The 20011-nt window shown below is 65.5% G+C and overlaps 2 protein-coding genes across 2 annotated transcripts in view; one reads left to right on the top strand and one right to left on the bottom strand.

Annotated features, from left to right (window-relative positions):
* The window catches only part of LETM1 (leucine zipper and EF-hand containing transmembrane protein 1), a 28392-nt gene extending 25645 nt beyond the window's left edge, over nucleotides 1-2747 (top strand). Inside the window, exon 14 of the mRNA XM_029952633.1 lies at nucleotides 135-2747. Coding sequence (XP_029808493.1) covers nucleotides 135-284 — 150 coding nt within the window. The 3' untranslated portion in view covers nucleotides 285-2747. The remainder of the gene's footprint in view (nucleotides 1-134) is intronic.
* A 3557-nt stretch (nucleotides 2748-6304) lies between these two features.
* Nucleotides 6305-20011, bottom strand: part of FGFR3 (fibroblast growth factor receptor 3) — a 30403-nt gene continuing 16696 nt past the window's right edge. Inside the window, exons 6-21 of the mRNA XM_029952644.1 lie at nucleotides 14803-15072; nucleotides 14589-14642; nucleotides 13558-13727; nucleotides 13358-13481; nucleotides 13080-13270; nucleotides 11223-11367; nucleotides 10579-10769; nucleotides 10146-10291; nucleotides 9625-9746; nucleotides 9438-9548; nucleotides 9124-9314; nucleotides 8920-9042; nucleotides 8705-8775; nucleotides 8387-8524; nucleotides 8171-8276; nucleotides 6305-7987 (exon numbers count right to left, since the gene is read on the bottom strand). Of these exons, the coding sequence (XP_029808504.1) occupies nucleotides 7841-7987; nucleotides 8171-8276; nucleotides 8387-8524; nucleotides 8705-8775; nucleotides 8920-9042; nucleotides 9124-9314; nucleotides 9438-9548; nucleotides 9625-9746; nucleotides 10146-10291; nucleotides 10579-10769; nucleotides 11223-11367; nucleotides 13080-13270; nucleotides 13358-13481; nucleotides 13558-13727; nucleotides 14589-14642; nucleotides 14803-15072 (2300 nt within the window). The 3' untranslated portion in view covers nucleotides 6305-7840. The remainder of the gene's footprint in view (nucleotides 7988-8170; nucleotides 8277-8386; nucleotides 8525-8704; nucleotides 8776-8919; nucleotides 9043-9123; nucleotides 9315-9437; nucleotides 9549-9624; nucleotides 9747-10145; nucleotides 10292-10578; nucleotides 10770-11222; nucleotides 11368-13079; nucleotides 13271-13357; nucleotides 13482-13557; nucleotides 13728-14588; nucleotides 14643-14802; nucleotides 15073-20011) is intronic.

Consider the following 20011-nt stretch of genomic DNA (forward strand, 5'->3'; position numbering starts at 1 on the left):
CTGCTCCGGGAGCCTCTTGGCCTCCTGGGGGTGGGAGGTGTCCCAGTCCTCCGAGAACCAGGGGGCCGTGCCGTGTTCCCAGCATGTCCTCGGCCTGCTCCCCTGAGTCCCCTGTCCCTTTCCTGTGCGCACAGGTGATCGAGCTGGTGGACAAAGAAGACATTCACATCTCCACCAGCCAGGTGGCCGAGATTGTAGCCATGTTGGAAAAGGAGGGGAAGGTGGAGGAGAAGGAGAAGGCCAAGGAGAAGGCTGAGAAGGAGGCCGCCGAAGTGAAGAATTAGGGGCCGCCTGCTCACGGGCACCTCGGGGCCTGGGCCGGGTCTGCCTCCATGCCCGTGCCGGCTGCTGCGGTCCTGCTCCGCCAGCGACGGCTTTGAGGTGATCGTTAGTGACAAATCTAATATTTTGTCTGGAATAAATCAGAAACTTCCATAATCAAGTGATTTTTAATTTTCATCATTCCATGAAGATCCATTCAGTCTGGAGGCCCCGAACCCCTCCGGGGACCCGTGTCTGGATCCCGCAGTGGCGGCCTCCTGGCTCCGAGGTGGGCCCGGCCGGACGGGGGCAGGGCGGTGCCTCGCCGAGCGAGCTGGACCCCGTGGCGCCTGCCCCAGGAGGAGAAGGGCCCGGCCGTGCGCACAGGGACGAGATGCCCGCGGCCCTCTCGGCCCGGGGAAGACGTCGTGCCGGTGGTCAGGCTGCGGACTCCGGTTCCCGACTGGGCGTTCAGAGCACCGATCGGCGCACACTTCCAGCATCGTCTCTGTAATGACGGGGACCCCGCGGCCTCCGAGAAGCAGCTCTGCGGCAGGAGCGTCGTGCCTTGTGCGCGCCCCCTGTCGGTGCGCGTCCACCCCTGCCTGACGGAGCCTTTGACCCTCTGCCCGCGTGTGGATCGTGTGGGGACAGGCGCTAACGAAGCTGTGACAATGCAGCGTGTCCATTCAGCGAGTGATCACACTGTCGCGGCTTTTACAGTATCCCGACTTGGGTCGTTAGCGCCTCGTCGCCCGTCGGGGATCAGAGCAGGTCCCACTGTGTGTCCGGCTGGGCTCTGTGCGCCCTTCCCCCTGCTGCTGCCCTCACTCCCCCCCCCCCCCCCGCCCGACACGCAGGCCACCGGCTGTGCTCCGGGTCCTGAGGTGGCGCGTCCTGGGGACCCCGGTGTGGGTCTGCGTCGCCTGGCCTGGTGTGCCCCTGGGGGGAGTGGGCGGCCTCCGTGGGCTCGGCACCAGCCCTGGCATCTGGCCGAGTCGGCACCCGGCAGCTCGGGCGGGTGGGGCTCGGTGGGCTGAGTGAGGCCGGGTGGCCCGTGGTCCCGGCCCTGTGGTGCTGCTCCTTCAGAGGCTGGGTCCGTCCAGGAAGCACGTTCTTCGGGAGGCGCAGGCGCAGGAGGTGGGCGCACGGGCCGCAGCGGCCGGGCCCCGCACCGCGGCCTCTCCGTGACCTGAAGCTTTTCGTCCAGCCGTCACAAGAGGAAACTTGACAAAATAGGAACACAATTACGGATCGTCAAATGTAAACCTTTGTAAAGCAGCAGTTGGGTTCTAAAGGGTTTTTATGTCAGTCATTTGAGAAAGAAATACATAAATTCTAGATGCTTAGTATTTATGATCGAACCACCGTACACTCCCCGCAGTAGCGGGTTTTCAGCCGTAGGGAAGGTGCATGTGTGGGGCCTGGGGTTGCCCGCGTGCCCCGTGGGTGGCGGCGGTCTTTCCCGTGGGCACTGTTTTGGGGCCCGGCCAGCCACGGCCACCTCTTGTCCTCAGCCTCGGCGCCCCAGGCGTCCCCGTGGGTGCTGTCCCCCTGGCCTGCGTCATCTGCACTGTCACCCCTGGGTGCTGCGGGGCCTCTCGAATCCACACGGGCCTGACCCGCCGCGGGCACCATCAGTGTTGGCGAAGTCAGCCGTGGGCTCCCCTGTGCCCCGTGGGCTTTTTCCTGCCCTGAATGTCACTGGCTGCCGGGTGTGGGCAGCCTGAGTGCCAGGGCCAGCCTCCCTGCCCCGGAGGGGGCTCCTGCGTCTTCGGAGGGGCGGGGGCTGCGGCTACTTGAAAATGAAATGGGAATTCCTAGCACGTGCCCCCTCTTTCCCTGCGCCTGAATACCCACTCTTCTGGTTGGGGCTCCGGAAATTGCCCGGGGCTCCTAGAGCCCTTGTGGAATGTCAGAATCAGACGTTGTAAGTGGAGGGCACTTTGTAAGTTTTGAAGAAGCGGCAGGCGGTGGCTCTCACAGCTCGGCCCTGGGGTCCTCAGGGCCGCAGCCAGCTTTGAGCTCTGTCTCCGTGTGTCCTGGGGTCCCAGGGCCCGCGCCACTGACAACCTTCCTCCTGGGCTGTGTATAAACATCCTTTGTAGAAATACGGTTTTTGTTAAATGTGAAATTACTGCTCCCGTAACAGCTCAAAAGTAAGGTCTTTGAATCATGGGACACCTCAGGAGTCAAGGTGGCAAATGTCAGGGTTGTTGCAGCATCTGCCTTTGTGACAGCGTTGTGCCCTGCGGTCTGGCCCTGCCTTTGCAGTGGAAGGGGGTGGCAGGTGGCCGTGCGTGTGGATGTGCTGCGTGAGGCCAGATTCCAGATGGAGCTCCGGCCCTGGCCTGGGGTGTCCGCTCGTCTTGGGACAGCGTGCCTCCGTGTCCCGCCAGCCTGTGCACCCAGGCTGATCCCTGTGGTGGGGACTAGACACTGAATTTGATGTAAGCAGAAGGTTTAATAAAGCGCTGTCTCCATGACCTCTGCCCGCCGTGCGGTGCCTGCTTTGTCCAGATCAGGAAGGGGGGCACTGCCTGCCCGGGCTGCCCCTGCCCCAGCCCTCAGTGGGTGCCTTTGGGCCTGGGTGGGCAGAACCGGGATCCTGGCCCAAGGGTCACCCAGGAGGGCATGGCTCTGTGTGAAATACTCCGGGGTGACGGCTCCTGGGAGTGGGGGGCTGCGGGCTCCGCCGAAGGGGTCCCCAGAGTGCCGAGGGGGCGTATGGGCAGCAGAGCCGCCTTGGGGCTGCGTGTGCCCTACCCCAGAATGGAGGGCCGAGGCCCCCCTGGGGGCACCAGGCAGAGGGCCCTGGGAGCAGGGCAGGCACTCTCCCCAACCTCCCACCTCTCTGCAGCCCCCCTCCTGTGGACAGATCACGGCCCTGAGCCCAGGACCTACATCCTGGCTCAGGGGGCCTCACCCCTTCCCTGGCACCAGGCTGCATGGGGCTCTGCGTGGGATCCTTCCACCTGTGTTGGGTCACCTCCCTGCCCAAGGGCCACCCTAACCTGCATCCCATCTCTCCCCGAGGCCAACCTTGTTCCTTCTACCCCATAGGTGTGGAAAACGGGGCCGCCAGGCCTCAGCCCTTGCCTTCCCCCTGCCTGGGCCCTGGGCCAGAGGCTTCCATCCAGGTTCATTGTGGTGCCCCTGGCAGGCATCCAGACATGTGTTCACTCCGTGGGGTCCTTCCCCAGGCCATGCCTGGGAGTCAGTGGCCAGGGACAGAGGCCATGTGAGCCTGTGGGCAGCAGCGGCCCCAGAACACAAGACCTGGTCTGGAGCCCGTTTCTCGATTCTACGGTTCAGAAGGCCACCACGGCTCTGGGAAGGCTGACCAGGGGCGGAGGCAGGGATTGCTTAAGGAGACCATGCTGCAGGGACACAGCAGCTGGCCAGAAGGGACACTCCCGGCCAGAACGTGGACAAAACGAGCGTGAAACACGCTTGTGGGTTGTCAGCCAACATCCACGCGCCTGCTGGTGCAGATGATGACACCGGTTCTCTTCTCACAAGATTCTGCCCCCTGGATGAACTTTAGGGAGAAGCCCAGCTGGCGGACCCGCAGGAGCGCCGGAAACCACCTGGCCTGCTCCGCAAACCGCACAGAATGGCGGTGCTGGGAGTGGTGGGGGCAGTGAGCTGGGGCCACTGGGTGCTGGGGGAGCCAGGTGTGAGGGCTGCTGGCCAGGTGCCCTGGCTCTGCCCCTTCCCCCACAGTGTTCCGGCCCCAGATGCCCGGCCAGGGAAATCTGAGGGGCCCATGGGCCCATGGGAGCACCAGCAATCCAGGACAAGGCTGCCCCTGCAGAAAGCTCCGGGCAGAGACAAGGGCAGGGGCTATTCAGGACCAAGGAGATGCAGCAGCGGTCAACTGTGCTGGAGGCGACTGGAGACGGTGCACTCAGGCCGGGTTCCAAATGTGTTTTGCGTGGGGACGCACCCTCTGAAGACCTTGCGAGCCGCCGCGTGGGGAAGAGGACGCAGGGTGCGTGAATGACGGATGACGTCCAGCTTAGCGGAACAGGCCAGGGAGGAGGCAGCCGACCTCTTAGGAACCAAATAGCGAAGGGTGAGCCTGCAGGGGGTAGGAGTGCGGAGGCACTCGACGCAGGTGGAGCCAGCCCGGGCTGCGAGGGCTGAAGGCGAGGGCCGGGGCCGGGCCTGGAATAGGTGAGCTGGCGTGTCGCCCCAGAGGCCTTCCCCGGGGCTGAGTCGGATGCCACCGTTTCCGGGAAGAAGGACAGCCCAGGTGGCAGGTGGCGGGCTGGGGTGCAGGTGCCGCCGGACAGGTGCAGCCCACCAGGGGCGGGGCCGCCCAAGCGGGGCGGGGCCGCCGGGGCTGGGCGGAGCCGCGAGAAGAGCCGGAGCCGGAGAGAAGCGGATAGGCTCCCGGGCTCGCGAAGGGCAGGGCAGCTCTCGCCTGCCGGCCCGGCCCGTCCCTCTCCCAACCCCGGCCCGCCCGGGGTCTCCGTCCGGCGTCCGGAAGACCGCCTCTCCCCTGGCGCCAGGGCTCCTCGTCCGGAGCGCGCGCCCGGAGCCCAGCGGGGCCGCGCAGGAGAGGCGCCCGGGACACACGGGAACTCTGCCCGGCAGGCACTAGGGGGCGCTCCCGGCCCGCGCTCCGCCCGCCTCCGCGTTTCCTCCCCCTCCCCGCCCGGCGGCCCTCCCCCAGCGGCTGCCGGCTGGGCTCTTCCAGCTCCCTGGGCTCCCGTCCCATCCCGGCTCCCCGCAGGGCTCCCCATCTCCCAGAGACTCACCTCCCGGGGCTCCCCAGTTCCCTACCCAGCACCCCACCGGGCTCCCCCACACGTGGTCCACGCCCTCATTGCCCTCTATGTCTGTCCCTGTCCCCAGCGCGCTGGACACAAAAACCTGGGGTCTCTGGCAGGCTGGGCGGGTGCGGAGAGTACTTCCCTGAGTGGGGTCAAGGTATTGGACAGCACGCTTATCGGTTCTCTGGAGCCAGGTCCCTAGTAGCCTCGCCTGCTCTCCAGGGAGGCCCCTGAAACACCTCACTTGCAGGTCAGTTAAACTCGGCCCCCAGGGAGTTTCTTAGAAGCCAGAGTAGTAGCTCATACAGCCCAGCGGCGCGGTCCTTCCTGTCGAGACCTGATGGGGGGGGGGGGGGGGGGGGGGGGGGGGGGGGCGGGCGGCGCAAGTGGCTGACAAACTCGGTGAGCCAGGGAGGGACAGCCAGCCCAGGCAGCGCTTAGGATCCATGCACGTCTGTGCATGGGCACCTGTCCCAGAATCCTCTCCAGTCTTGCTGCCTGGCCTGGGCACCACCGCCCCTGAGTGTTGAGTCTTCCCAGACTTGCCCCACCACTGCCGTGTGTGTGGGTTCCCTGCTCTGTGTCCCCGCTCCCTCAGACGCTGGAGCAGAGGGGGCCAGATCCTGTCACTGGGTCCTCAGTGCCCCAGGATCAGTGTGCAGCATGCACCCAAAGTCAGGAGGGGGGGGGGGGATGCCAGGCAGGGATGGGGAAGGGACCATCCAGGAACAGGAGTGCATCCAGCAGGGCAGAGGGTAGTGTCCCTGGGTCTGGTGGGTCAGGAGCCAGGTGAGAGCTTTGCTTGCAGGCGGCTCCGTGGGGGTGGGGGTGGGGGTGGGGGTGGGCCCACCTAGAAACCCCCTCCCCCTCCCCAGCTGACCAGGGTGAAGAGGGGGACTGCAGGAGCCCCACAGGCTGGACTCCATCAGCTGGGGGCCTGGCAGGCCTCCTACAGCCTCCAAGGAAGGGGAGGCCGGCCCTCCTGTGGACACCAGTGCCTGCGTCTCCTGCACCTGGGGACCTGGGACCGAGGCGGTGAAGGCCACCAGTGGGCGGAGGCCTGTCAGCGCGGAGCACACACTGGACCACACAGACCCTGGCTTTGCCCCAAGCTCGTCCCATCCTGACCGGAGACCAGAGACCTGTGACCCAAGCAGCCGGTGGCCCCACCCTCGTCGGGGAGCAGAGGACAGAACCCGTCCTGGGCGGACGGAGGGGACACTGCCAGGGGGTCCAGAAGGGCAGGAAACCGGAAGCACAGAGCAAGAATGTGAGCCAGCTGACTCCATTTATTTTTTGGAAAGCACGTCTGCTGGCCTGGGCCGACACTCTGGCCCCAGGAGAGGGGGCCTGAGAGCAAAGACCGCCCTGGGCCGCTGCCCGGCTGGCCAGCCAGTGAGCAAGACAGCCGTCCAGATCCGGGCCGTTAACAGCACACAAAGTAACAACACTGAATTCACCGCTTTCTCTCCCAAGCTTTGAAAGGTAGCAGTCTGGGCTCTAAAAGTCTAGAAGCATTGCGTAAGAAATGTTAAATCTACAGCAAATGCGTCTTGTAAAAACTCAATAAATTATATATATATATATATAAACGTGTAACGTCTGATAACATCTGAGCCTGCGTGCAGGGTCGGCCCCCCCGAAACTGCCCCCCCACTCATGACACATGGCAATTAGAACTCTTAGGAAAATACCAGCTTGCTCTGAAGTCCCAAAAAAAATACATCTCCTAAAGAAAAACCCTACAGAAATCTAATTCCCCTGGGAAAGAAGGCTAAAGGAAATGAAATATCCTCACTAGAATCACCTCAAACTATTAAGGACCCTTCAGGGTGCAAGGGACCCGACTGGGCTTTGGGGTGAAGCCCTCAGCGAGCCCCCTACATGAAGGGTGAACCTTCTTGGCTGTTAATAAGTTAGAACGAAAACCTCTGCCAGGCGGCCGGCTACATACTCTGAGCGTGGGGCGGGGGGGATCCTGGGGGTCGATAAATAGCTTTACAAATATACATTTTTTAAAACAAAACTGCGGTGCCAGGAAAGCCTCTCCATCTTCTGCCAGTTTTCGAAGACCCCGAGGAGCCTCCTGCGCCCTCAGGGCCCCGGGCCGGCAGACCAGCCCCTCCTTCCCTGCAGACATCGATACATACACGTGCCTGTGCGTCCTACACGGCATCTACCATATACATGTACACTCATGTCTGGAACCAACCTCTCGGCCAGAAGTTAGAGCCTCCTGCCTTCAGGTACCCGTAATTCAGTCTCCGAGGAGAAGGGTGGGAGGGGGGAGGCCTGGGGGGGGAGCTGTGTGCTAGCACTCACCCCCAGACCCAAGGTGCCGCTTCAGTGGGAGGGGCGCCACAGGGGGCTCCCTGCAGGCTCAGCGTGGGCCCCCGAAGGGGCCTCGGTCCACGATGGGTGCCAGAGCTCGGCCAGCCCCCCAGTGCTCCTGGAGGGGGAGCCCCTCTACATTCTACATTTGGTCCCCCTAGTGCTGCCAGCACACGTGGCAAGGAGGTCATTGTACAGCAGGGCGGGCACCCCAGGGACCCTGCACCAGGGGCCTCGAGACTTGCTCACAGCTGCATGCATGCGCGTGCGCACACACACACACACACACACACACACACACACACACACACATGCAACGCCGTCTGTGTGGCCGCCCCCCTCCCCCCCAGGCCCAGGTTCAAGGCCCAGGCCAGCAGGCCCCAGGGGTCGGCAGCACGCCTCCAGCGGCAGGGGAGCAGCGGTCTGCTCTCACATTGGCAGGGGCTCGGCCTTCGGGCAGCAGCCCTTCATGTTCCAGGGCCCCCGCTGCCGGGAGGGGCTGGAGGCAGCAGGTCGTGGGCAAACACAGAGTCGTCCCCCGAGGAGCTGGAGCTGGGGGTGTCCCGGCCGCCCGGCGAGTACTGCTCGAAGGGCGCTGACAGGTCCAGGTACTCCTGCGGGGGGTGGCCGTCAGGGCATCCCAGTCTGGCCGCCCCCTGCCCCCCCCCCCCCCCCCCCCCCCCCCCCCCCCCCCCCCCCCCCCCCCCCCCCCCCCCCCGCCCCTGCTGCACCCCTGCTGGGCTGCCACGCCCAAGCCCTGCCCCTTGGGAAGGCAGGTGGGCGGAGCAGGCACTCACGTCGGTGGCAGTGACCGTGAGGATGCGGTCCAGGTCCTCCACCAGCTGCTTGAAGGTGGGCCTCTGCGAGGGCGCCGCGTGCCAGCACTCCCGCATGATCATGTACCTGGTGGGGCGCCGGCGTGAGGCCCCGCCCGGCCGGACCCTCGCCCCCCCCCCCCCGCCAGGTCCCGCAGGCAGGCGCGTGCAGGGGCAGCGGCGGGCAGCCACGCTCACAGGTCGTGCGTGCAGTTGGCCGGCTTGTCCATGCGGTGGCCCTCTTTCAGCAGCTTGAAGAGCTCCTCCACGGGGATGCCGGGGTACGGTGAGCCCCCCAGGGTGAAGATCTCCCACAGCAGGACCCCGAAGGACCAGCTGGCGGGGGGCACAGCACCGTCAGCCGGCCCTACCACCAGGGGTCCTATGCCCTCCGGGGCCCACCTGCCCCCGACACACCCCACCGGCGAGCAGGGGGCTGGGCCAGGGTAGGAGCTACCGCTGGGGCCTCCGCCCTGGGCCCCACACAGCCCCCCATCCCTGGCCCTGGCCACGCACACATCACTCTGGTGGGTGTAGACCCGGTCGAACAAGGCCTCTGGTGCCATCCACTTCACGGGCAGCCGGCCCTGGGAGGGCGGAAGGGAAGCGTGTCGGCCACCAGATGTCCCCTTGGTGCCCAGGCCGCCCACTCTGCACCCCCCACCCAGCCGGGGCCACCCCCCCACACCCCCGCCTCCCCCTCCCCACGCCCCTCCCCCTGCAGGGCTCACATTGGTGGTCTTCTTGTAGTAGTCAAGGTTGTGCACGTCACGGGCCAGGCCGAAGTCCGCGATCTTCATCACGTTGTCCTCGGTCACCAGCACGTTGCGGGCCGCCAGGTCCCTGTGGATGCACTGGGGGGGAAGGGGGGACAGGCAGGGCTGAAGCTCCCTCCAGGCCTCCTCCCCCTCCTCGCGGCCCCCGCCCTCGCTCACCTTCTGGGAGGCCAGGTACTCCATGCCGCGCGCCACCTGGTAGGCGCAGGACACCAGGTCCTTGCAGGTGAGCTGCTCCTCGGGCGGCTTGCAGGCGTCGAAGGAGTAGTCCATGCCCGGTGGCCGCCGCGCCCGCAGGTACTCCCGCAGGTTGCCCTTGGCCGCGTACTCCACCAGCACGTACAGGGGCCCTGGGGGCACAGCCGTCATAGAAGGGCCCCGCCCAGGGTGGCCGCGCGCACACGCGCGCGTGCGTGCACACACACACACACACACACACACACACGCCCCAACGGCCCGCCTGCCGCACCTACCGCCCTGCGTGCAGGCCCCCAGCAGGTTGATGATGTTCTTGTGCCTGCCGATCATCTTCATCATCTCCATCTCTGACACCAGGTCCGAGAGGTCCTTGTCCGTGGCATCATCTGCATGGAAGGGAGGGCGCGTCAGGCGCTGCTGGCCCGGCCCCACCCAGGCGCCCCTGGCCGTGTCCTCCCTCACCTTTCAGCATCTTCACGGCCACAGTGACAGGCTTGGCGGCCCGGTCCTTGTCAATGCCGATGGCCTCTGCCATGACCACCTGGCCAAAGCAGCCTTCCCCCAGAGGCTTGCCCAGGGTCAGCCTGGTGGCAGAAATGGGGAGGCAGTAAGCCCCCACACCAGCTCCAGGCCCTGTCCTGATGGTCTTTGGGCCTGGCGCTGCTGCCTCCAGGAAGCCCTCCAAACTTGCCCCCACAACTCTGCTCATAGGATAAAGGACACTGACCCTCCAGTCTCTCATCCTGCGTGGGGCCATCCAGACACAGCACTTTGCAAGGGGCACCTGTCCCTCCAGAGAACCCGGCCCTGGCCCAGCCTCCTCTGGCCTCGGCCCACATCTGATAGCCACCACACAGTCAATGGCATGGATTCCTACCTGACTCTGGTTTGAATCCATAGTGTCCTCTCCCCAGCAGGGGACCACACCCTGTGCGTGCTCCCACCCCCGCCCCAAAACACATGGGCGCACTGCCGCCACTGACCGGGCCCTGGACAGCTCCCACTTGGGGTCGGCGGGCAGCTCCAGCTCGGAGACGTTGGCCAGCGCAGGGCCCTCCCCAGAAGATAGCCGGGCGATTCGTACCAGTGGCGTGTTGGAGTTCATGGACGAGTTGGACTCCAAGGACACCTGCTTGGGTCAGCAGGGACAGGTTGGTGCCAAAGGCCCGACCCACAGGGTCAGGGGAGGGTGGGGTGGTCCCCAGGGATGGCAAGGCTCTGGCTTTGGCTATTCGGGCAGGGCTGGTAAGGGGCAGGGAGGGGACATTTGACTTCCACTTAGAGCTAAATGCAGAAAGAACCTAAACGTTTTATGGTCCCTGTGGGGGCCGCAAGGACCAGGAAGGGGGGTGGCTCAGCCACTACAGAGCCCCAGGAGGCTGGGTGGCTCGGAACCCGGTAGCTACTTTCTGTTACCTGTCGCTTGAGCGGAAAGCGGGAGACCTTGTGCACGGCGGGCGAGCCCAGGCCCTTCTTCGGGGGGCTGTGCAGGCGGCACAGCGTCACGGCAGCCACCACCAGGATGAAGAGCAGGAAGCCCACCCCGTAGCTGAGGACGCCTGCGTACACGCGGCCAGCCTCGCCGGCCTCCGCCAGCTCCTCCGGGGCTGCAAAGACACTGCCGCTGCAGGTCCAGCCCCGCCTCGAGGGAGCCCCCAGGCCCGAGCCACGGGCACAGTGGGAGCAGGGACAAGGATGCGGGGCTCAGACCCCTGGCGGGGACGGTCAGAAACGTCGGGTCAGGAGGGACACACCCAGGAGAGCGAGAGCCCAGCGGAGCCTGCAGTGTTCACACCCGCCACCCAGGGTGACCGCGGAGCTGCCACGCAGGCTGCCGGGGCCCGAGCTGGAGAGCAGGGGCTCGAGGGAAGCCCCTCGGAGTCAAGACAGGGCACGTGGCCTTTGTCCCCACAACAGCCGCACAGCCTGGCATAGGAGCGCTGTGGAGCGCGGTGGCTGTGAGCCCCAGGGTCCCCCGCCTAACCTTGGCAGCTCCGGTGTGGCCCAAGCCAGTGACCCCAGAGCACAGGGACAGAGCGAGCAGCAGCGGGAGCTAGTACCTGGCAGCACCACCAGCCACGCAGAGTGATGGGAAAACCCGATAGAATTGCCCGCCAGACACGTGTACTCCCCCGCGTCCTCAAAGGTGACATTGCGCAAGGACAGAACCTCTAGCTCCTTGTCGGTGCTGTTAGCGCCCGCCGTCTACAAAGAGAGAACAGAGCGCGATAGGCAAGCGCCAGCACCTGCCACGGGCACCACGGCCAGAGTCCACGCGGCGACGGTCCCGCCGGGCTGCAAGGAAAACGCCGCCGCCACCACCGCCACCACACCGCGGCGCCACGGGCCCTCCGCCTCGCGCGTCCACACAGAGCCCGGAGCTGTCCCTCCACCGGCGAGTCCTCTGTCCCAGGTGTGCGCCAGGCGTGCGGCCAGCAGCGCTCCACAAACGCGCATGCGGGGTTGGCGTGCGTACCGGGGCGGGAGCGCAGGCGGGGGCAGGACAGATGGACAGACGGACACACCAGCAGGAAATGAGCAGGCAGTGGGGCCGGAGGCGAGCAAGGGTGAGACAGACAGAGAGACAGACACACGCACGCACACACACACGGGTGGGGGTGCAGAAGCTCACGTGGGCAGCGGCCCTACGGGGGCTGAAGGCTTTCTGGGGGGGCGTGGAGGGCACAGGCGGGGTCAGCACGGGCCGGGGGGCTCGAAGCGGGCGGTCGCAGTGGAGGCACCGGCACTGCAGGCAGAGGTGGCTGCGGCGGAGCGCCATGCGAGCCGCAGGGCGGGGAGCGAGCAGGACGGGGGCGTGCAGGTGGGCGCACGGCCGGGGCGTCGGGGGCTGGAGCTCGGCGTGCCAGACAGCGTGGGACAGAGTCGTTACCTGCTTGGGGACCGTGGACACGCAGCCAAAAGGCCTTCTCAGCCACGCCTATGAAATTGGAGGCTCGACAGAGGTACTGGCCTCCGTCGCGCGCGGACACATTGGCCAGGCGGAGGCGCACGTCGGCCTCCACACTCTCACTGATCCAGGACTGCGGGGACAAGAGACCCAGCTCAGGCGCGCCCCTGGCAGCGCGGCCGGGCCCAGAGTGGCCGTGCGGGAGCAGGCGCGGGTGCAGACCCTGCCGTCAGGGGGGCCCTCAGCCAGGACACCCCGCAGGAGGCGGCGGCGAGCTGTGGTTCCACGGGAGGCGCCTTCCCCACGTCCACCCACTGCCGCCTGGGGTGCGGCCCCAGCAGGAGCCCCTCAGAGAAGCCCTACTGGCCTGGCACTCCGCCTGCCCGTCCCTGGGCTCCGGGCTGGGTCTGCTGTGACGCTGCCGGCTCACGGCGAGCGCGCTCCCACGAGCACAGAGAGAGCACAGGCCACGGCGGCCTCTCCGGTCAGGTCTGCACCCCTGCCCCCCCCCCCCAACTGGCAGCCCACGTTTCTCTTTGGGCTGAGAGCGTTGCAACTGTCAGCTCGGGTGCCCCCCGCCCCCAGGGCCTTGGGAACCAGGTGGTGGCTGTCCCCGGCGAGGGCCGAGGGAGGCGGGTGGGCAGCGGGCTCCAAGCGCCACCCGCGCAGACAGCCCAGCGGGGCGGCAGGAGGACACTGCCTGCACCCGAGGCCCAGAGCTCGCCGGGAGGGCTCAGCAGCCATCGGCCTGCCCGGGCCCTGCCCAGGGCACCTCTCCAAGCAGACGGGGAAACTGAGAACTCACCTCGGGGCGTGAGCTGCCCGCCCAACAGGCTGGGACACAGCCCAGACTCCCCAGCCAGCCCCTAGCCCGCCAGTGCTGGGCCGAGCCCGTCACTGCTCCTTCCCCGACAGTCCGATGTCTGGGGCCCGCCCGCCGATCCTTTAACCCAGTCCCCAGCCGCGGGGGGGCCAGCAGAGCCAGGCCCGGGGCCCGCGCGGCACCCACCTTGAGCACGGTGACGTAGGGGGTGCCATCGGGCCCCACTTTGCTGCCGTTCACCTCCACGTGCTTGAGCCACTGGATGTGAGGCTGCGCGTCACTGTACACCTTGCAGTGGAACTCCACGTCGCTGCCCAGCACCGCAGTCTGGTTGGCCGGCAGCCCCGCCTGCAGGATGGGCCGGTGCGGAGAGCGCTCTGGGGGGCACACGAGGCTTAGGGGCCACCCCGGCGGAGCCGCGCCCCTGCCCCAGGACTCCCCTGGCGCGCCCGCCCCGCCCTCACCTAGCACGTCCAGGGTGTACGTCTGCCGGATGCTGCCGAACTTGTTCTCCACGACGCACGTGTAGTTGCCGCGGTCCGACGGCACCACGCTCTCCATGACCAGGCTCCACTGCTGGTGCCGCAGCTGCGGGCGGGCACGCAGGTGAGCGGACGGCAGTCCAAGGCCCCCACCAGCCGCCGCCAACCGCCACCAGGCCCACCTTGATGCCCCCGATGCGGTGCTCCCCCCGGAACTCCTTGCCGTTCTTCAGCCAGGAGATGGACGGAGTGGGGTTGCCGGCGGCCGGGCAGCGGAATCGGACGGTGTTGGCCGCCGGCACGGCCAGCAGCTTCTTGTCCATCCGCTCGGGCCGCGTCCAGTAAGGGGCCCCTGTGGGCCCAGGGCACGTGAAGGCCGCAGCCAGGCTGTGAGCAGGGGTCCCCCCGGCCCCCCTTCAGAAGCTGCCCCACCACAGGGAGTGCTGGATTTTGGGGAGCTCTGGCTGGACAAGGCTCCCAATAACCCCAACACCGCCTCCCGGGATCCTCAAAGCCTGTCCACTGCCCTCAGGCACCCGTACCAGCCGAGAGGGTCCAAGGGTCCAGGATAATACACCATGACCCGGGAGCCTTGAAGACACAGGATGTCTCCCAGGGGAGCACCCACTCACCCACCCAGGGAGACCCACTGAGGGAGACTGGCCCAGTGGAGGAACCAGGTCAGCCCAGGTCACGGAGCCCAGCTGGCTGGACCAGCAGGGCTGGGGTCTGTAAACACTTTACCAGGACGTGAGGCCCAGCCACCTGGAGAGCCCAGAGTGCTACAGGGGGCCAGGGGCCTGCTAGACTCTGAGACCCTGAGTCACCCTCCAGAGCACTCCAGGTCTGCCAGGCAGTCGACAACACGGTGAGGAGGCAGGGCCGGGCATGGGGAGGCCCCGCCCCCTTCCTGGTTCTCGGGGTTGTCCCCTCCCCCACCCTAAGTGGTTTCCATCCTTCCTAGGAGCTGACCGCATTTCTGCCTTGGGAGGTGGGCAGGTATCCCCCAGGACAGGGTAAGGACACAGTGCCCCCCTCACCCTCCACCCCTGCCCTGCCACCTTCAACGCAGCCACTTCACAGACAAGGGTGCTGAGGCCCAGGCAGGGGCGCTCCAGGGAGCCTTGCCCTGCAGGCCCAGGCGATGTGGCTGCCCGTGGCGGGGCAGTGCCCGGGAGCAAGACGCCCCTGCGCGCCCGGAGCCAGGGCTCACCTGTGTCCTCCGCCTCGTCCTCCCCGTCTTCATCGTCTCCAGAGGACGGGGCATCTGAAACGCAGGCAAGAGCCTGCGGTCGGCTGACAGGCGGGCGCCCCGGGGGGGGGGGGGGGGGGGTCTCCAGCCAGTCCCGCACGGCATCCCCGCGGGGCACCCTCCTCCCTGCCAGTGGCCACCGAGCCCATCAGCGTGGGGAGCCCCCGCCCCTCACCTGCCACCCGCACGCGGAAGCGGCACAGCACGCGCTGAGTAAGCCGCTGGCGGCAGCTGTAGGCGCCCGCGTCCTCCTGGGAGGCGTTCAGCACCTGGAGCCGCTGGGGCCCCACCAGGATGCGGTCCGAGGGCACCAGCCCCACCCCGTCCTTGACCCAGATGCTGGGCCCCGGGGGACCGCCAGCGGGCAGGCGGCAGCTCAGCTCCACAGTGTCCCCGCTGCCGAAGACCAGCTGCTCCTGCGGGTCGGGCTCAGGTCCCGGGGCCTCTGTAGGGGGACATGGATGACCGTAAGGCAGGTGCCCCCAGAGCTGGAGCAATGGGCACCGGGCACCCCCAGGAGGCACCGAGGCATGCCCCCCCAGCACGCCGTGGGGGGCACGAGTCTGGGCCCCAGGGGGTGAGCCAAGGGCCAACAGGGCCCTGCACGAGGGAGAGACCGTGTGCAGAGCGCATTCCCACAGAGGGCCCCCAGAGGGCCAGGGGACGGTGTGCGTGAGCGTGTGATGGCTTCAGTCCTGCCAAGTGGCGTCTGCGGGAAGCTGGGTCTCTCTGAACTCCTAAGCAGAGGAGAAATCTCCTTGTGAAGCACGGTGGGTTTGCAAGGCCTCCCGCCGTCAGACGGTGACCGACATCTACCCCCACTCGATTTCTGCTTGAGCACCGACCCCCCAGGCGCCTGACTGACTGCTATCAGGAGTGACTTGCCTTCTTATGTTAAAAATATGTGAATTGTACCTTGTGAGAAAACTTGGTATAGGAGTTTCTTCTTTTGTGATTATAGGAGCAAATGTTATTTCATGAGAAAACCTGTTTTTCCTCCCCTCAAAAACAGGCTTCTGACCCCTGCTCACAAAGGCCCAACTCTTGCCTTTGCTCTGCTAAAAACCTTGCCTGTACTTGAACGCTCGCTCCCTTTCGCCGACACCGTCCATTCAGGGAGCCCTGGACCTGCTGGAGCTGGACTCGGGCAGGAGTCCGCCCAAGACCAGCCTAACACAGATCACATGCACATGGACGAATGCGCGGGGGCCAGCACACACCCATCAGAACACTGAAAATCCAAATTCTAGCATGAGTCCTAGCTATCTTTCCCTCCCTCCCTCCTTTACTTTATTATTTTGAGACACAGAGAAAGAAGAGAATCCCGAGCAGGCTCTGCCCTGCAGCACGAAGCCGGACGAGGGGCTGGAACTCACGACTGTGACATCACGACCTGAGCTGCAATCAACAGCCAGACGTTTAACCTACAGAGCTGCTCAGGCGCCCCTTCCCTGGGTTTGTCTGTAACCATTTGGAAATGCACACTCCATCCCGAGCTCACCGGCAGTGCCTTGCACACCTCCGGCTGAAGCAGAGGCTGGAGGCAGGGATGACAGACTGGGGGCAGGGGTGACTCACCCCAGGAGGAGGGGACCCACTCCACGCCCCCGCATCTCGTCCTGGCTTCCAAAGCAGCTCCAGGCCAGAGGAGACACTCAGCTGCACGAGAAGGGGGCTGCCACGGCTGGGCAGCGCTGGTCGGACCTCCCAGAGCAGCCGGCGCACCCCAGAGGGCCAGTGAGGGCGGGGGCTCTCCAGGACACAGGACAACTGTACCCTGACTAGAGAGAAGTGTCTTGTGCGTGACCTACACCCCAGTGGTACACTAAATACGCAGGGAGGAAAGGTCACGACTACAAACAGATAGGATTCTATGTCCGGCCAGCAGTGTCTCACAGGCCTGTTGGGGAAAGGGGACCTGGGACCCCCATTTCACAGATAAGGACATGAGCTGGGGGAGGAGGGAAGTTGCCCAAACTGAGCCAGGGAGCAAGCCAAGCCAGGCTGAGGCGCCCTGGCCCGCCTCCCCGTGCACACGCCACACTGGGGCAGAGGAAGGAGCCTTGCCAAAGGCAGATGTCTACACCGGTGAGCCCCGGGGTCCCGCCCCCTGCCCCGAGGCTGCCTCGCTCTCAAGTGACCGAGGCCTGAGATTCAGGGACACACCACTGGCAGGGCTGACTATCACCCCCAGGCCTCCTTGCCAGGGCCAGACAATGCCCGGCGGGCAGCCTGGGCTTGGGGCCCGGGACAGGGGTGGGTGGTCCCGGCGCCCAGGCGGCCCCTCCCCAGACCCAGCTGGGTCCGTTACATCGTCGCTTGTCATTCTGCCGACGCACGGCCTAGATTCTAGGGCCCAGCTGCCCACTCTAGCCACACCGGCCTGGCTCCTGGGACAGTCCCAGTCCTGCCCACCCACGTCAGGTGGGCCCACCAGCCCTGTGCCCACCAGGAGGGTCTCTCAAGTACCTCTGAGCCTGCGTCCCTGAGGGCCCCGCAGTCAGAGAACTCCTGACCTGACCTCCAGCCCCTCAGTCCTGGCCACTGTGTCCTGTGGGGACCACCCAGTGCTGGGCGCTGACTGAGGCCCCCCCAGAAGGCGGAGAACAGGCTGATCACAGCAGCCTCAGCCTCAGGCCCCGGCCCAAGGGCAACAGTGGTTGGTTCCGGTTTGGTCTGGGCAGCGTCAGCAGGTCAAGCCATCCACACAGTATTCACTTCAACCCGGTCCAGCGTGGGATTGAGGGGACAGAGCAGCCCCCAGGCCAGCCATGCCTGGCAGCCATCTGCTGGTGGGTGGAGGGAGGTAGGGGGACCGGACACCCTTGGACCAGGGCACATGCTGGTAGCAGTCTCTGCCTCCGGTAGAGCTGATCCTCCAGGCCCACCCTGAGCCATGGGAGACCCTGGGGGTGACCCAGCAGTGGCTGTGGGTGGGGTCAGGCAGAGAAACAGCGATGGGGAGACCCCCAGGTGATGGGCATGAGTGGATGCTAAAACAGTCCTGGTCGGGCTCCACTTGGGCCGCGGCAGGGACTCGTGCTGCTCAGCCCCATCCCCCCAGCAGCCGCAGGAAGGCGCAGTCTTTCCCCATCAACGAAAGGGGGCTCTGGGACACACATGCTCTAGAGGACGAAAGCCCCCTGTGCCACAGCAGGTGCCCAGCTACCATCGAGAGGGGTGAACACAGGTGGAAGGTCTGGCCTTGTGGGCCCCACAGTGCCTGTTCCCCACCCCAGTGAGGGCCACATGCCAAGGGCAGCCCATAGGTACAGCCCAAGGGGCACTGTGCCCCGAAGGGCCCAGCTGGGCTGCAGGCATGCCTCCCAGTCACAGTGTCCTCCTGACTGGTACTCACTGGCCTCACACCTCCATCTCCCCCACTGTGGCACAGGGCAAAAATCCCACCCACAGGCCACCACACGCAGTTTATTAAAGTGCCAGAGGGTGCGGAGGCTGGGCTGAGAGAGGCCACCAGGCCATGGCCGGAGCCAAACCTCCCCCAGTGGGTGGGGAGTGCGAAGGAGTCCTCAGAAGGGCCTTTGGGGCGACCCCAGAGAACACCCCAAATGCAGACCGGATTCAAAAGAACCACTGGGAGCTGGCAGCTCCCAGGGGACTTGGGTTGGGGTGGAATGAGGACAAAGGCTTCTGCTCTCCACTGCTCCCCAGAGTCTGTGACTGAGCCCCGGGGACGCGCTTTGAACAGCCCAAGGGGGGGGGGGGGCGCTCAGTCTGTTAAGTGTGCAACTCTTGGTTTCAGCTCAGGTCATGATCCCATGGTTCCTGGGATCGGATCCAGACCCGTCGGGCAGGGCTCCACAGTGGCAGTGCAGAGATTGCTTGGGATTCTCTCTCTCTGCCCCTCCCTCCCTCATTCTGTCTCTCAAATAAATAAATACTAAAAAAAAAAAAAAAAAAAAAAAAAAGCCCAAGAAAGGAGGGGTGTCTCAAAGGAACATCAAGTCAAAGAAGAATAATCTGATCTTCCAACCTCCCCACCTGGAAACGTTCTGAAAAGACTCCTATAAAGGTGGGGGGAGGGGGCTTTGGAAGCCGAGCAAGCTAACAGGGCTTCAGGATTACCCTGGCTAGCCTTCCCAGAACCCTGATTACCGGCCTCACACACAGGTGGGGACCCCTGTAGGACCTGGAGTTCCTGAGCCCCCTCCCATCCAGAAGCGACTGCATGCACCGCCTCCTCACTGCCTCTGCCTCACCCCTCTGCCTGCGGGGCTCCTGCTCCCCTCGAGCTTCCCTTGTGAACGGGGACACAGCCAGGCCCCAGATCAGTCCCAAGAAAGACCAGAGGCCCTTGGGGCAGGGGTGCTCCTCAGCTCAGCACAGGGACTGAGGCCAGAAGTCCAGCCTCTGGCTCAGCCAGGTTAATGAACCACCCAGAGGCCGGCAGGGCTCAAAGTCCAGCCCTGATGAAGAGGTGGGGGAGGCTGCAGCAGTGCTTTCCTGGGAAATGCCCTGTGCCCCCAAGAGACCCCTCCCGGTTCGGTGGGCTCAGACTGCAGGGCATGTGGTGCATCCCCCTCAACCTCCATGAGCCCCATGGGCCCATGTGGACACGAAGACTGCCCAGGTCAGTCCAGGGGCCCACGCCTTTCCCACCTTGACCCCAACCAACTCTGACGTTTTAATTTATGTTTCCCCGGGGAAAGTGTCAGCTGGAACCTCTAAATTTTACAAGATCTTTATATTTTTACTGCCCGCTCCATCCCCTTATAGAAGGGTTAAAAAAGTGCACTGACCTATCTACTCAGTTCCTGCCTTCCCAGCTCTACTTCGGGGATAAGGGGCCGGAGGGGGTGGGGGTCACCTATGCTCTGAAGAAAAAGGCCCTGTACCTCCCATCTGCGCCCCTGGGGTCCCTCCTGGTGCTGTGGCCCAGGCCGGCATCCAGTTGGAGCACCACAGGCTATGTGCCCCGGGACGGGCCTCCTGGGGACTGTCAGTTCCCAGAGGTATCCCCCCTCCCACCAGGCCCGGGCCCCGCACGCCGCAGGGGGTCCAGGCAAGGCCCCGAGCCCCGCCCTCCGCCCCCTCCTCGGGGGCTAGTTGACATTCCCCGGACGTAGGGAGTAATATCTTTATCTGAATGCGAATGCTAATTCGGGGCTCCTCCCGCGACCGCCTATTCGGCGCCCCTGGAAGCTGGGGCCGCCTGAGCAGGCGCTAAAAGCGCGCGCTGACCTCGCGACGGCCTCTGTCACGCCGCTGAATGACACACACATTCAAGCGCCGGGCCCACTTCATTCATAAAAAAATGACATTGTTCCGGGAGGCTGCAGCCGCCGCCCGAGCAAGGGGCGCGGGGGCGCAGGGAGGGGCGCGCCGCCATCTGCCTCCGTCCCGCCCGCGGCCGCCGCCGCCTC

The sequence above is a fragment of the Suricata suricatta genome, chromosome 1 (assembly GCF_006229205.1).
Source record: "Suricata suricatta isolate VVHF042 chromosome 1, meerkat_22Aug2017_6uvM2_HiC, whole genome shotgun sequence".
Lineage (NCBI taxonomy): Eukaryota > Metazoa > Chordata > Mammalia > Carnivora > Herpestidae > Suricata > Suricata suricatta.